The following is a 16,442-nucleotide window of genomic DNA, read 5'->3' on the forward strand; positions in this document are numbered from 1 at the left end:
GCGTATGTTCCAGACTCTTTATTGTGCCACGCAACGCAGGCTGATACTGTTTAAACTTGTTAATCGTGTATTTATTAACCAACGATCAAACGGTAGGATCGCTTGCAAAAAAATTTCACTCACATACGCAAACAGGAGATTCGCTCAGAACAGAGACAAGCCCGTCCGTGTTTATTTTTTTTATTTATTTATTTATTTATTTTTATTTTTTTTTTTTTTTTCCAGTGCAAATGACACCAGAGGGCGTTGCAATGGGAGGAGGCTTCATTTCCAAGTCACATTAAGCTGCTTGAGGATGCACGCAAGGTATGTGTTCAAGTCCAGCTACCTGTTTTTTTACGTCAGATCTCCCGTTTAAAGGCGTTGTTTCGTGTCGAAGTTGGGGCGTCAGACTCGCGCCACGTCGGGCCTCGTTTTAAAGAAAGCGGCTTCGCGGATGGACCGGAAAAAAAAAAAAAAAAAATCCTGTTTTTTTTTTAACTCCCGTCACCAACCAGGTTGCTATTGTCTTGTAAACAAAGTGGCTCAGCTAACGCAGCTAGCACCAGCTGTCCAGTCAGCTGTCAGACGGCGGATTCGTTTGTTTATCGAGGTGGGGGGGGTAACGTTGCCACACGTTGTTTGTTTTTTTTTTAGTCTTTTACTATAACGGTTATATAACGGGGGGCTACACGTGGATTAATCACGGTTGCTTTAATTTAAGGTGTGAGCGATCCTTTGTTTCGTTTTCAGCTGGTTGATAACTCAACGTGGGCCGTGCTGGTTTGACTTGTTTACATGAACCGGATCCTCTTGCTATGAATAGAAACTTCTGCAGCGATCAGGCTGTATTACATAATATAACGTTAACTAGGAGCAGATGTTTATATCCTCCGTTGCTGAGTGATGCATTTTCCATCCTCGACCCGACGTGCTTATTACGGGCTGCTTTCATCGCCCTCCACTTAAAGCTGATAGGCCTTTTCGCGATCAGCTATTCGGCTTTTTTTTTTTTTTTTTTGCAGTCTTGTGAGTGTTCAGTTGAGTTGAAGAGGCATCCGGCGAGCTTCCTTCCTTCCTTCCTTCCTTATCTGCTTGCTTCCTTCCTTCTTTCCTCTGCAGGAAAAGACAGAAGTGTGAGAGGTGTCTGCTGGCTTGGACACACTGAGTGAGAGTGTGGATGTGTGTGTGTGTTTGTGTGTGTGGAGGTGAGAGGGTGGATGTTTGTATGGATGGATGCACATAATTACATGCAGATTTAAGACCCCGGCCTGATGGAAAAGAGAGACAGGAAGCCGGGATATTTTGCCAGGTAAGGACTTCGGTATATTTTTTTGAACTACTCTGAATTTGTCTCTTTTGCACGTAATGTTTGTCGTTTTCATGCGTCACCAGAACAGTTTTTAACCTCAATACTCTGCTCTTATTTGTTGTTAATAACCGTTTTTTTTTGTGCTCATGAAGAATTGATAATGTAGAAAAATCTTTGATTTTCTGATCTGTGCAACATGCCACATTGTCCGTCCCCAAAAATCTGAATTTGTTTGAGAAAAATCTTTTAAAAAAAAACTCTAATTAATGCCCAGTGAATACAATCCAAATATTTTGAATATGGATCAGAGAAGTTGAGGATTCTCTTATATTGACAAAGCTGATTCATCAGCTGCACACAAATCCTTTCACCTGACACCCAGCCTTCGGTCTAAACTAATATTACAGAATAAGTTTCAGGTTTCTTCCAAATGTATTTTTCCAATAAATAAGAATTCTTCTAAAATATAAGAATCAGCTAGAAATGAGTTCCTATCAAGTTCAGTGTCTGATGAGCATCGACTGGACAGTTCATGGGTGAATTCATGACCTAAGCAGATGCTATCATATACATGTTGGGAAAAGTCTTTTATTTGTTGTGATATTTATTTGTTTCCACGTCACTCATGCTTCAGACACGTGTTGTTGTTGTTTTTTAGGTCCAAAATATTTCAACAATTTATTTAGTTTTTGCTTGTAAGAAGTGAGAGTTGGGGGCTTTTTCATTTGGAGCTCTATGTACATTTTAATGTTGACTCTGAAGGGGAATTTACTCACGATGTGTTCCCAGCTTTCACTGTTAGGTTACCTGTCTCTGAGATGCACCCACCTTGGCCATGCGTCAAGAGTTCAGTGGGTCGATGTTGACTTAGAAATTCGATTTTGGCAGCATTGTGGAACACGATATCAGGGAATGTGTGGAAAGAGGCTTACCACGGTTACGGCGTATAAAGCGGGCAGAAATTGGCAGGTCAACGGGAAATTGGTAGCACTACGCCTCTGACGTCTGCGAAGGTGGAGGCGTGTCATCGGACTGCGCGATTAGCAGATTAAAGTGGATACTTGTGATTTAGTGGTGGACCACGGTGGCTACCCACACTCCAGAATATAGTTATTGTCCTGCTTGATTTAGTCCATCCTCTCCTAACCTGTTCTTCCATATCGAAACATAAAAATAACCTTGTTTGTTTTGTCCCTACAAATAGGCAACTGTTGAAAATGTAGGCCTCTTGGTAAAACCTTTAAATGTACCCAAAAAAAGGAATATTATAAGTTGCTTTTTGGATAAGCAGTAGTTGCGCGGTGAGCGTTCAGTCTCGTGTTATATTGTGAGGTAATGCAGTGTAGCCTAATGGGTTTGATTCTTTCTCATTGGGTCTCAGGTTACTTGTTCTAACTGCACTGACAGCCTGTTGCAAACCAGACATTCGTCTTGCGTGTCATTTGTCCTTTTGATGTTGGGAATATTACATTATGAAGAGAAATGACCTCGTTCAGGCATCACAAACCAGTCGACCTCTAATAACGAGGTAGGCGGTGCATTAGTTCTTAATGGGATGAAGGCTTTGAGCTGAGTTAGAGGTAGTGTTCCCGCGCAGAGCCAGCCTGTGCAAAAGAGCAGCGAAATAACAACGGCAAAGTGCTAAATAATACATCAGACTCACGCAGACCTCCGCTGCTGTAACGCTCCACAGTCACATTACACTTGTCTGGACGGAGAGTGGACGTGTTAGGAACAGAAATAAGCCTTATCTTTCAACACAGCTTCTGCTGTAAACAAGTATCTCTCCTGCTACTTTCACTGCGTGCCGCCTCGCTTCTGGTGCAAAGGTCATTGTGCGACACACACATACACAGAGCCAATAAAAAGTATTCACCCAGCTTGAACTTCTTCACGCTTTACAGCATTTCAATTCGGTACGTTTGATATTTTTGACGCTCAACAATAGGAAAGACTTTTTAATGTGAAAGTGAAAACAAGTCTCACCATACTGATCTATAGCTGAAGGGAACAAGACGGTGTCTGCTGTGAATGGACAAGACAAATTCACGCGTGTATTCGCAATATACACGACGATGTGTTATTAGAAAACACAAAATGCATTAAACTGACATCACATGAAGCCGTGACGAGTGTTTTTAGGTTAAATATCTTGACAGTTTCCTGGAAAACTACATTTGAAGAAGCAAGAAAAGATTACAAACAAGGTCACCGAAAATCCAAAAGCACTTAATATGCACACTAAGTATAGTAACATCAGGTATAGATAATTGAAAGAGTATGGCAGCTGTATATTTGCCCTGAGCAGCCTGTGCAAAACCACCGGTGACTTCACGGCTGTGGAAACGTTTTGGCCATTGAGTTACACATTTTTCAGTTTGGCTGTTTATTCAAATATTTTGTGGCCATTATTTGTTTTATTTAATCATTTATTAGACTGCATTTATTTTTTTTGAAAGGTTATATCAGTTTTACTTATCTTTTATCTAGTTGTGTTTTATCTATTTCTTTTTTTGCACTATTTTTTATTTCTCATGTACACTTGTGTGGGGTAGTTTTATTCTTTGTATGTGAACTGTTGTTAGCAGCCTGCCAGTTACATTTTAAAGCACTTTGAATTGGAGTAACCTGAACAAAAGATGCCGTACAAATACAGTTTGATTGACTGACTGAAGAAAAACCTACTAGCGTCTCGAAATAGCACCAAGAATACAGCGAAAATTATACAGAGATGTCCTCAAAACATCTGTGGAGGGCTCAAGTCTAGACTTCTAGACATCACCTGGGGAATTTGTGGCATAACTTGAACAAGCCCGTGAGCTTACATTTTTCCAGCAGCTTCACAGAGCCTGACCAGATTAGCACAAACAAATATATATACAAAATTTCAGTGTCAGATCCAGACAAATCCACAGAGATTGAAGGACTAACGCTGCCATAGGCGCCTGTCGACTTAAGGGTTGTGAAGATTTATGTATTTAGTTATTTTGTGTCCTATCAAAATCGGTTTGCAGATTAGTTTGACTGTTAAATGTGAGCAGTGTCATAAATACCACATACATTTTTTTTTTTTTTTAAATCATCCGTCTGGGTCCATTAAACACCTGCCAGTTATGTTTCTTCATAAGCGGGGTCTTTGGTTTGCTCTGTTAAAGCACGATAAAGCCCAGTCTCTTAAGTGGAAGAGCATTTTTTTTATTTCTTTTATTGCACTTTCACACATACATACTTTTGGTCATGATGCTGGCAATGAACACACTGTTTATAAACTGAAGGTTGTGAGGGACAGAAGAAGGGTTAAATAGTAGCTCATGAGATGAAGGGGACCTTCGGAGATGTAAGAAATGCCCCTGAGCGAAACAGATGGTGCTGAATGCGTCTGCAGATTCTTGAGTCCACTACCAGATGTGTGCTGCATCAGTTCAAGAAGGAGAGAGACTGTTGGAGAGCCCTGAGCTCTGTCTGTCTGCAGCGTTATCGACCCCGTGTCTCCTTTCCATTAGTGCACTCGAACACTCCCTTTTGTGTTGCTTCGCTATCCTTCCTCTGCCAGCAGGGCTGTGCGGGGTAACATTACCACCATCCCTCAAAGCATTTGATAAATCAATTTGGTCGTATCTTTTCTTAACACACTCATGTCCTCTCTTAAGCTTTCAGCAGGGCTCAGAGAAGAGCGTGCATTATGCTGAAGTGCACCACTAACCTGCGGTTCCACAGCAGCGTTCCCCTTCAGTGAATCCCAACAGGGTCTGGAGACGGTCTTACATCACCGCCTTATCTATAAATGATTAAACAGGAAGAGAGGGCAGTTTGCCAGCACAGTACAGCTGATTCAGCAAAGTAAAGCGAGGAAAAAGCGAAGGCTGACTTTGATAACTTATAGCAGCACCCGGGCCAGAAAACATTCTCAGCAAGTCTGGTGCACTTTTGTGCCGTCTGGTGATTACAGATTATTTTGGATGGTAAACATTGGAACTTGCAGAAAATTATTCATGGAAAATTTCTTACATCTGATTTGAAACACAATTTCTGTTCTGTTGTGTCAACATAGATCAGAAATAGAAATTCATCAAGTGCTTCATAACATGCTGTAAGAGTAACTACAACACTGGTCAACCATTTAAGGTCATTATTTCACGATAAGAAAAAAAAAAAAATCAACGACAGCATTTTCCGTCTATTGACCCTGAGAGAGTTGTCATGGGTTAACCAAACATAACTGCAGCTATGATCCTGCTGTACTTTGGTTTCCCTCTTAATGAGTGTATGTAAACAAATCGTTTTCCTCTGGCGTGGCATCAGGCTGAAAAGGCGGAGACAGCTCAAGCAGAGCCAATCAGAGAAGAATGTGAATGAGCAGAACCCGGTGGTCATCTCCTGTCACGATGTCCCCAGTGATCCCAACAAGAAGACAGACGAGCAGAGAGTAACAGCAAAGCCAGCGGCTGGTTTAGGTAAGACACTCGCAGCAAATATTTTCATGACGTCTGGAGGCTTTGTGATTTATTGTTTTTTTGGGGGTTTTTTTGTATGAGAACAAGATGTTGGATGTTGGAACACCCTGAAGCTCCTAATTGTCCTCAGATCTTCTAAAAACGCATCAACACTGTATTATTTAATGTAGGACACTTGAAGATTTATGCACCTCCACTGACATTTTACTGTGTGAAACATGGCTCCGTAGATACACTGCTTCATCTGGCAAACGCCACCGAAGTGGCTGTGTAGGCGGCATGGACACGTCTGCTTGGGATACGTCTGGTGCTGCTGCTATTTGTTTACTGCTTCAGACACACGGCACAGAACCGCTACTAATCCTGACCTTCTCAGTGTGGGTCACACTTTTCATGTACCTTTAACCGTCCTGCATCACAAACTGAACATGACACATTATAAACCAGATTTATTGGTGTGTATAAAAAATAAAATAAAAAAAGAGGTAAATCATTGGCTGAATGCACCATTCTTGGGTCTTGTTTTGTGACACTGCCGCCTGTGTGAAGTGGTCCAGTAAAGGTAAATAGAGTTAACCATTGATGTAATGGCTGTACTGCCTCATCATAGAGAAATCCTCTACTGGGAGTGTTAAAAGCAAGTTCCTCTCCTACTACTGCACGCTATCATTGATTTAAATATCTGCTTGCCGTTGCCTATGTACCTTCCATGTTTAAAAAAAAAAAAAATAATTAAGTTGTTTTACGATATAAAAATGACTCTTCTCTGTTATTTGAAATGATTATTCTCTGATGACTGATGAGCGACACAAAGTCTCTCTGCGTTGAGAATCATTTATGGCGGAACAACGTCAGCAGTTTCAAAGGAAGTTGCATAACCTTTATCCTGTACCGTTTTACAGTTGATGAGGACATTTAAGGCAATGTAGTTACGAGGTTTGTGAGTAACGAGATTCACTGCTCATTTTATATCATAATATAAATACTCAGATGGCCTTATCTATGCATTACAATTATGTATAATCCTTGTAAGGGTGCTTTTTGCCATTAATATGATCCTTAAAGGTAAAAAAAAAAAAAAAAAAAATAGGAAGTATTTTGAGGGTTTTTAACAGAAAATAGGTCAATAACAGTCATTTGAGAAAAACAAAATTGTCTCATTAGGCCATTGAATTCAATGTTTACATTCAGAATGACTGAAAGATTCTTTATAATAGACCAATATCAGTGTACTGTAACTGTAATGTAAGCAACTCAGAGTGATTTACAGTTTTAATCAATGCAGACTGTTTTTCTGTATCCTGTCTTCAGCGTATGCTACACGGTTAGCTTTATGTGTGGCGCTACAACGTGTTGCTGGGTTTGTTGGTAGCGGCATCAAACACAGTAACCTGACGGTGACAATGGACTCCTGTCAAACATGCAGTGGGTCAGCCAGCTGTGTAAACTCTTGATGTAAAGAGCTGCACGCAATGAGAGAGTGTGGTCCAGGATGGGATGTATCCTGCTCGGTATATTACCAGCCGCAGCCTGGGTACAAACTCGGTGCAGTGTTCAGAAGAGTGACAGCGGCCTCGTCTTTGATGCTGGGTTCAGTAAAGAGCCGACACAGCTGGAGTCTGGCTGTCGAATGCTTCCCCATGCCCTCTTCTGTTTCCACGGAGGGGGGCAGCAGCAGCATAACGAGGCAGTCGGGGAGTGGTGCTCTAATGGCTACTGCGTTTTTTGGCAACAAGAAAAATGCTGACTGTGGACCTTGTCCTACTATGTGGCTCGGATTGTTTTTGTGTATTTACAATAACTGCTTCAGCATGTGCAGTGATTTGAGGCTGGAAAATGATAGGGGACAAACGACTGGCACTGAATCACAGGGCAAGTAACCGCAGGATATTTAGAAGGTCCTCTCTGTTGGGGAACGTCTTTGTACCGCCCTCACTGGATGCTGCTTTCATTTCCTAAGTGGACACAATTAACCCATTTAAATATCCCTTATAAGAAAAACTGTGTTTTTTTTTCCCTGAAGAGATTACTGTTATTGCAGTTGTCCTTAATCTGCATGTCCTTTTTCTGTTTTAGATGATGGCTGCAAAAGTAACAATCAGGCAAGGATGGAGAAGAGGAGGCCACCGGGGACAGTGGAGTTCATTGTGAGTAACACAGCACTGAGAGCACCCTCCTCGTTAACAGGAAGGTTGTAGATTGCATCGTGTCGTGTTTTGCATTTCAAATGTCCTCAGAGACGCGTCTGACAAAGGAGCCGATCTGTCGTTACAGGTGGGACCTGATGATTCCCTCAACAGCATCGCGCTCACGTTCAACATCACCCCTAACAAACTGATCCAGCTGAACAAGTTCTTCTGTCGCAGTGTGTACCCGGGTCAGGTGAGAACAGTGACATGACCACGTTACGCTACACCACTCTCCCCATTATCGATTATCCGACTGCTGGCTGTCCATCATTATTACAGAAGCTGTTTGTTCCTGATATGAGCCAATCGGAGACGGACCTAAAGTCTCCCACTTCCTCTGAACCCTCCTTCACCAATGGCTTGTCTAAGAAGTCATCACATGTAAGTAAAAAGAGTCTCATGATGCTGATTAGAGGACTTGGTGTGTTACACAGTAGTTTATAGCAGCCATTTAGGGACAAATATAGCAAAAAAAAGGTGGTTAAAAGCTACACGGTGGGCTGTTCTGGTGGCCTACATCCACATCCCCGGTTGGATTCTGCCAGAAATCTTATAAATTTATATCCGCATCTGCTAGTTTATTTTGTGAGGTAACTGCCTGAATTATACATATTTTGGGGCTCTTGGAGTACTTGTCTTCCCCAGTTATTTTAGGAGTTACGTATATTATGAAATACTGCCCTACTTACTTCTTTTCAGCGGTTAGATGACAGTAATCCCTCCACAGATCCACCGGTCGTGTCAGAAAAGCGTAATATTCAGATTAAATTATTTTGCAAAGATAAAGTCTCGAGTCACTGTCAATCTTTACATAAATGCTAAACTAAGACAACTAATCAGTAGCATGCAAAGCCATTGATAGATTTTTTTTTTTTTTTTTTTAAAGTGAGACCAACTGAGAAAGTTGGCAGCATAAGTGCTACTAGAGGAGCCCTGACTCACCTGTGTATATTTCTCTCTAATTCTGAAGCAATTACGTCAATGCTAATGCTACAAAACGTTGTTTTTTTGGGGTCATAATTCAAATTCTGCTGCCCTCCATAATAGATTACTAATTTGATGAGTGAGCAGTTTTAACTGCATGAGAGCATATAGACCGAATGTTTTGCCAATGACACTTTTCTTTGGAAGACAATATAATCTCCTTACATTTGGCAAAGAAGTGAAAAAGTAACTTTTGAGACACCACATTATTTTAAAGTGGGTAACAAATTATCTGGTTGTGAATCCGCAAGGACACAAGCCGCACTAAATCCAAGCATAACGTTCAGGTCTCTGATCTGTCCCGTCAACGTCTTTTAGGACGGCACTCCATGCAGGTCGGCAAAGTCCATCCAGCGGGAGCTCTCTCCGAACTCGGAGGACGAGAGCCCGGCAACGGTTAAATTCATCAAGATGAGCTGCAAGTACTTCACTGATGGCATGGTAAGAAGAGGCCTGAAAGGTGTAGTGCTGTAATAATTCAAATGAATGCAGATTTTAATCAGCGACCACTCGGGATAGAACATTTATTCTGCGAGTCATTTACAAGTATAAAAAAACAAACTTGGTGCATACAGCTTCTTATGTTTCGTTTTTGTGGCGTTACTAATATTTGCTTGCTTACAATTGTAAATGAAAGTTTTTCTTTTTACTCTTGGTCAGATAATTTGAACTCAACGTCTTGGACTTTGCTAATTTGAGATAACATTTTGACTTTGGTTTTTTTACATTATATATATAATAAAGAAAAACTATAAAAAACTATTCTGCGTGTGATAATGTCTGTCAATCTCAAATATAAATATTTATCGAATTCCAGTTGTATCCAGCAGGTGCCGCCCACATTGTTTTTGTCCTAGATAAAGTTACATCGTTGCACCTCTTCGTGCGTTTTTTTTTTCCTGGCTGCAGGGCGTGGTCGGAGGCGTGCTGATCGTGACCCCCAACAACATCATGTTTGACCCCCACAAGTCAGATCCGCTGGTGATCGAGCACGGCTGTGAGGAGTACGGCCTCATCGGCCCCATGGAGGAGGTCGTCTCCGTAGCTCTGTACGACGACGTGTCACGAATGAAGCTCAAAGACGCTCTGCCATCGTAAGACCTCCCGACCGCCTCGCTTTTCACATTTGCCTCTTTTCTAATCGCTCCTCCAGGCCTCGACTTGTCTTCCTTGTTCCTTGTTCCTTGTTCCTTGTTCCTTGTTTCAGTTTTGATTTTGCTTGACCTGCTCAAAACGTTCATAGGATGACTTGAATTTTTCACCTTAGCCTCATGCCACATGCCTGAGTTTGTCTTTTTTATGAAACATTTTTTTGTTTCCCCTGAATCTCATCTACACTGTAAAAAAAAATAAAAAAAATCCTAATTTGACTTTTTAATTTTTGAGCTTTTTTTTTATTTGTTGATTATTTTCATTCTGTTTGAAATTTAAGTTGCTGTTTTACATTACATTCATTATTTTTAAGTTGTGCACCATATTAATTTCTGTTGGACATTTCCCTTGTCTTTGTTTTTCCTATTCTATTTTATCCCCCCACTTCCCCCCACCATCGTTTGCGGTATGTGTGATGCCCCATGACCTCACAGAGACCTACCCCAGGATCTGTGTCCTGTGTACAGGCCCGGCGAGTGGGAGCAGTTGCCCTCGGAGCGCGAACTGAACCGCTTCAGCCGCTACGAAGCTCTGGCTCCAAAACGACCAATCGTTTTGGATGAAATTGAATCAACCCTTTCTGAAAGTGGTAAGATATCATTAAAAGCTGAGGTCTGTCGTCCAATTCTGCAAATATTAATATTTCTGGGTTATGTCTTTTAAATTGTATTTAGTTTACTCTCCAAAACCAGCTGAAACAACTAACTAGTTTGAATGTTTTTTGTGCTTTATACATTTTCCTAGTCAACTAAATGTGACCAAGTTTGTCTCTTTTAATAATTCATCATGAAGCTTTTTAAGTTCTTTGTTAATCTGTAGGTGTAATTATCAGCATTGATTTACTGACAGTTCAAGCATAAAGTAGGGAAATTGCGATTGTGGCATTTTTACTATTTCCTGACCTTTTAATGATCATTTAATCGATTAAATAATCGACAACATAAATATTAATACAGGCCCTATCATAAAATGTGTTTAGCTGAACTTGTTCTTAATATCAGGGAGTACAGAGGGCACGCAGACAGAGAAGTCTCCATCAGATGAAGGATTTACCGAGCTGGAGGCGACCGTCAACAGCAGCACAGAAGAGGCAGAAGGGACGACCTGTCAAACTCCCTCCTCCGTCAGCAGGGACCAACATGAACTTGTTGGACCAAGCTGTCCAGGCCGGGGAGACTTCCAGGACAAGTTAATGCGTGGTCAAACCAAAGGGAAGCTGGATGATGAAGAGGACGAAGGTGTAGCTCAGAACAGCTCCATTGAAGACGGAGAGTCCATACTGTCCTCCTCAGAGACTGAGAAACCGGGTGACCTGCATGACAAACCTACAAGACAAGAGCCAGCTGAAACCAAAGAAATAAAAACTTATGGAACTGAAGAGCTGCTTCATAGTGTAGATGATAAAATAACCAGTGAGGCAGTGGACCAAAACAGGAAGGTGGTGTCAGAAGTTCATGGGAAGTTAGGTCCGAGGAGACAAAGCCCAGACAGACCAGTAGAGGGGGACAAACTCAGCGAGGAGGAGAGACAGAATAAGAACTACGAGGCAGAGATGAAGTCCTGGCTGCTGGAGAGGATGCAGGCTCCAATAGAAGGTACCGATGATCTAAATATTAAAATCATGAATAGATTATGACAATTATTGTAGTTGTTCTGAATTGTATTGTGCCCCCTGAATGTCCCCAGATCTCTGAATTTCCTTCCTAATCGCTGTTAGTTTCTAGAAGCTGCAGAGTTCGGATAAGAAGCACAAACTAGCAAAACTGTTTTTTTTCTTTCTCATTTGTTTTTTTTGTTCTACGCAGACATGCTTTTCTCATCCGAGGAGAAGAGCAAAAACCCTCCAATGTTCCTTTGCTTCAAAGTTGGGAAGCCGATGAGGAAGTCGTTTGCCACCGGCATGACCTCCAGCCCTGCCCACTCATTTGGGGGCCGGGGAAAGCAGCCGGAGTATTGGTTCGCCGTGCCAAAGGAAAGGTGAGATGATGACGAGCTCGTTCAGAAATAAATAAATGTACATTTCTTTCGACTGAAATCCAGCAAAAGAGCTACATAAAGACACACAAAATGTCCTATATTATTTTTATAGTGGTTGTAGTTTGATGCTGCAGAAATAAGCACATGTAATATGGAAATCCGTCGGCTTTCTGGAGGTTTGTCTGTCTGTCAGTCAGCAATACACTCATCTACTCTGTCTGCGTTGCAGGGTGAACGATCTGTACGCATTTTTCGTTCAGTGGTCTCCGGATGTGTACGGGAAGGAGGCTCGAGAGCAGGGCTTTGTTGTTGTGGAGAAGGATGAGCTGGACATGATCGATAACTTCTTCAGTGAGCCGGCATCTTGCAGCTGGGAGGTGAGCTCAGGAGCAAAGCAGCCTCCAATCCCACCCGCCGTCTTTCTTTGGCAGACATCTGTAATAAAGCCATAAGCAATACTTCCTTGTTTGACATTTTCAAATGAGGACGGATGCCCTGTTTCGCAATAAGCAGTGAGGTCTTCATATCGTGTGCTTGTGATCTAGATCATCACCATTGATGAGGCTAAGCGTCGGCAGAGTTTTGGCAGCTGTGACGGAGACTTGTCTGTAGAAGCGCTGCCAATGCTCAGTGACAGCAGCGATGTAATGCAGGACACGCACATCGAGAAGGTAATTATCATATGCGCCCACATGCAGCTGGTTCCTAGTCAAAGAAATCAACCCAGAGCTGGATTCAGATATTGGAAAACAGCGATCGTTTGCTCTCCAGCTTGCCTGTCGCCTGCCAGCCCGTGTGCAGGGCTATCACTGGAGACTGGCCTACAGCACCGTGAAACATGGGACCAGTCTGAAGACTCTGTACAGGAACCTGGCGGATGTGGACAGTCCTGTGCTGCTAGTCATCAAAGACATGGATAACCAGGTAGATACAGTCCACATGGATGTACTGCGTGCAAATAACCTGGGTTCTCCCAGACTGCTGGTTGACTGCGTCCCACCCACCAGAGCCACATTCAGTTTAGCTCATGTGTGGGATTTAAAAAAAAAAAAAAAAAAAACATGTTTAGGCGACACCTTGTGGTAGAAACAAATAATACACAGAAGTAAAAACATGCTGTCAGGCAAATTTGAAAACTCTTATAATGATAGAAATGTACACAGGAGTTTTAACTACCTGCTGTAATTGTCCAAGTCTTTAATATTTTTTGTATCCAGGAAAAAAAAAAAAGTTATTTTAAACTGAATCTGACTCTTGTCACAGGTCTTCGGGGCGTTTTCAACTCATCCCTTCAGAGTGAGCGAACACTGCTACGGCACTGGAGAGACATTCCTCTATTGCTTCTGCCCTGAAATCAAGGTTTGTGCTAAATTAGTGTAAGATAGGTTTTAAACGTTATTCCTTAAATGTCAATATGCGACAAAATTTCTGGTATATTTTCAGGTGTACCGCTGGACAGGAGAGAACTCTTACTTTGTGAAAGGCAATACTGACTCTCTACAGATGGGAGGGGGAGGGTATGTAGATCCACCTGCTGTGCTGGAAATCGCTTCAGGTTATCTTAGTCATTTAAACCATTTGACATCAACACTAATACCTTTTGCCCTCGTGTTTCTGCTCTGCTCACCTGCAGAGGTCAGCTGGGTCTGTGGCTGGACGCTGAGCTCTACCGAGGCACCACCACCAAATGCGCCACCTTCAACAACCAGCCACTCTCCTCCCAGCAGGACTTCAACATCCACAGTCTGGAGGTCTGGACCTTCGAGTAGCTCCGCCAACTTCTACATTCACTCTCCGATCCACAGCTCTCAAACCTTTTAACACCCCCAAGTCTATTATGCACCACTTTCAGGCAAACCTAGCTCCCCACGAATGACACTAAATGTTCTGTGAGACGAGTCCGGAAGCAGCTCGCTGAGTTTTGTCATGTTGACTGACAGCAGACCCAAGACGTCAGTCCTACGTGGCCTGTTTTGAGGCGGGTTTTGACTCACGGATTGGCTGGAAAGTTTACGTTCATCCATTCAAAGGTGGAAGTGTGACAGATGCCCTCAGTTCATTGGCTGCCTTAGACAGCCGACAACGCCGCCAGCTTTCCCAGCATGCAGACTGCCTTACCACCATAAGCTTATGAGGAGGAAGGGAAGGAGAGGAGGGATGCTTTTTGACCCTGTGGCTGTGAGAACTACTGCCGATGTTACTATTGAGGCTATACCAAAAAAAAAGAGCTGGTTTTAAGTCTCAAAAAAATAAAAATAAAGGAATCCCACAGTGCTGTAGGTTTGTTTGTTAGAAGCAATGGTTGGTGTAATTTGTATGGTTGGGGATGTACAGAATCAAGTACTGGAGAAATTTGTAGTGGTTTATGCTCTTTTTTTTTACAACACTGGGAAGTTGGACCTTGAAGGAAAGCGGAAATAGCAGGACATGATTTTTACATCGTCAACCAAATTCAAATTCACTTTTAATGTGGGAAATTGTTTACAACGGAAGTGTTCACTTCCTCTAAAGGCTGTCTTGTTCTTTTATTTTGAAATGAGTGCGTTCCATTGCGTTTCTTCACAACCACATCGAATGTTTTCATTCCCTTTACAATCCAAAACAACTGATCCAATCAGGAAATGTTCACAATGACCAAATATGTTCTTTTTTAGTTTCACATTTTGTTTTGAGCTCTAATTATTTGATAAAATATTTTCTATTTTTACATTCAGTTTTTACAAAGAATGTTCAGTTTTTTTCTTATGATTGTTTTCTTTTCTTTTTTTATAGAAATGTTGTGCTAAATATTTCAGTTTACTTGTCAGTATTGAATTTATATCTCAACTTAATTTCATCTTTGAATTTTTTTGATTTTTTTTTAATTTGTGGTCATTGCTATTCAGAGACTTACAGCCAGCTGGACGTTTAACATGATATCACTTTGCACTTCAGGATAAATTGACAGTTCATGCTGTGTTGTGGCCCTTTGTAATCGTAGCAAAGCATTTCTTCAATGTAAAATTGTTACTGAATGTTGTTTAATCCTGATTACAAGAGGGAAGCTGCCCATCCAACCGCGAGTCTGCTTTACCTTATAATGGATGCAAAAGGGATCATCTGTTTTTGCACTCTAACATGCCACTAATTAAACATTCAGATATACTAACACAGAATAAAAAATTCCATTTATATCCTTTGTATCTGAAACAGGCTTGTAGTGCATGAATGATCAGTACTGCAAATGTTTGACACCGCTGTTAACGATACCTGCCACACTATTCACTAACGTCGGTTATCGCTTCATGTGAAAATGAGCTTTGTTGTCTTCCGCTGTTCTGTGTTGTAACTGTGAATGCTCTCCAAGTATTATTTCTTGTGAATCCAAAACTGCTGTGGTCTGTGCTATCACTAAGGATCTATTTATTGTGTTGTTGTTGTTGCAACCACATTTAAACCGAAATAAATGTTAAATATATACATATAATATAATACTGTCTTTGTCTCCACTTTGCTGAACACTGTATTACTTCCTGTTGAAGGAGAGGAACTTTAATTTACTGTCGTCTGGTTAGAAACCCAGATGTAACAGACGGTAAGTTGTCATCCCCGTCAAAGATCATTCATCGTGAAGATGAGACACTTAATAGATCAAAACGAACTCAGGTTTTGAACAAATAAATTGCAGACGAGCTGCAATAAATTACTGCAGTTAGTAAGATTAAATGAGACTCCAGAAAAAACAGCTTCTCACTGTTTTTGATTTATCCATTTACCCATGTGTTTAAAACATGACAAAGAACATTGCTTCAGATATGAGATCAGAATAAGCACGTTGGATGTGATGTAGATCGAAAGATTTTATTTGCTAAACCTTTGGTGATATCCTCATGCCTATCATACATTATGTATTAGAACAGAATCTAAACCGGCCCGCCGTGTTTTGCCTTCATTTGGTTTACTTATTTTGAAGAATACACTTTGTTTAATTATTAATATGTCACAGTCCAAGGCTGTATGATTTGTTGAGTCAAAATGTATATTCCCTTAAAATAGCTTCTCATTGGCTGTAGAATCTATTTATTTTTAATAAGTTAGGAAAAATCGAAGTCACTCAAATAATAAGAGACAAAAACGTTCATAGTGAGTTTCTGGAAACACATTCCTGTGTTTTGCTTTTCAAAACCACTCCTACGAGAACATAAAACTATCTGCAGTTTAAATCGTCTTTTGGTCACATAAAAACAGCTGCGCAGTGACTGTATGACTAAATAAAAGTGTCTGTAACGGATAAAATCACAGAGTTGCCTTACAATGTTTGGTGTTGAAATGAAGGAAACATTTAGAAAAGTTTTGCATAATCGCTCAACGTACTAATAGACGATCTTCGGCATGTTGTATCTCTGTTATCGAGAC

General features: G+C 41.2%; 1 protein-coding gene across 2 annotated transcripts; it reads left to right on the plus strand.

The window, feature by feature from the left end:
* The first annotated feature begins 206 nt into the window (after positions 1 to 206).
* Positions 207 to 15,518, plus strand: ncoa7b (nuclear receptor coactivator 7b). Of its 2 annotated transcripts, none has more exons than XM_069158284.1 (17): positions 207 to 306; positions 1,102 to 1,291; positions 5,594 to 5,745; positions 7,822 to 7,892; positions 8,020 to 8,127; positions 8,214 to 8,315; positions 9,237 to 9,359; positions 9,828 to 10,012; positions 10,505 to 10,659; positions 11,072 to 11,665; positions 11,876 to 12,047; positions 12,277 to 12,424; positions 12,593 to 12,718; positions 12,819 to 12,971; positions 13,311 to 13,406; positions 13,491 to 13,564; positions 13,681 to 15,518. In XM_069158284.1, the coding sequence occupies exons 2-17, from the start codon at positions 1,254 to 1,256 to the stop codon at positions 13,814 to 13,816; spliced, it is 2,433 nt and encodes an 810-aa protein (XP_069014385.1). In that variant the 5' UTR covers positions 207 to 306; positions 1,102 to 1,253; the 3' UTR covers positions 13,817 to 15,518. The 2 variants fall into 2 exon arrangements, with proteins under 2 accessions (XP_069014385.1, XP_069014384.1); XM_069158283.1 differs by lacking the exon at positions 207 to 306 and adding an exon at positions 334 to 592.
* Positions 15,519 to 16,442: the final 924 nt, after the last annotated feature.

Source organism: Embiotoca jacksoni, unplaced genomic scaffold (assembly GCF_022577435.1).
Source record: "Embiotoca jacksoni isolate LCO1_2020_lvr unplaced genomic scaffold, fEmbJac1.0.p SCAF_23, whole genome shotgun sequence".
Taxonomy (NCBI): Eukaryota; Metazoa; Chordata; class Actinopteri; family Embiotocidae; genus Embiotoca; species Embiotoca jacksoni.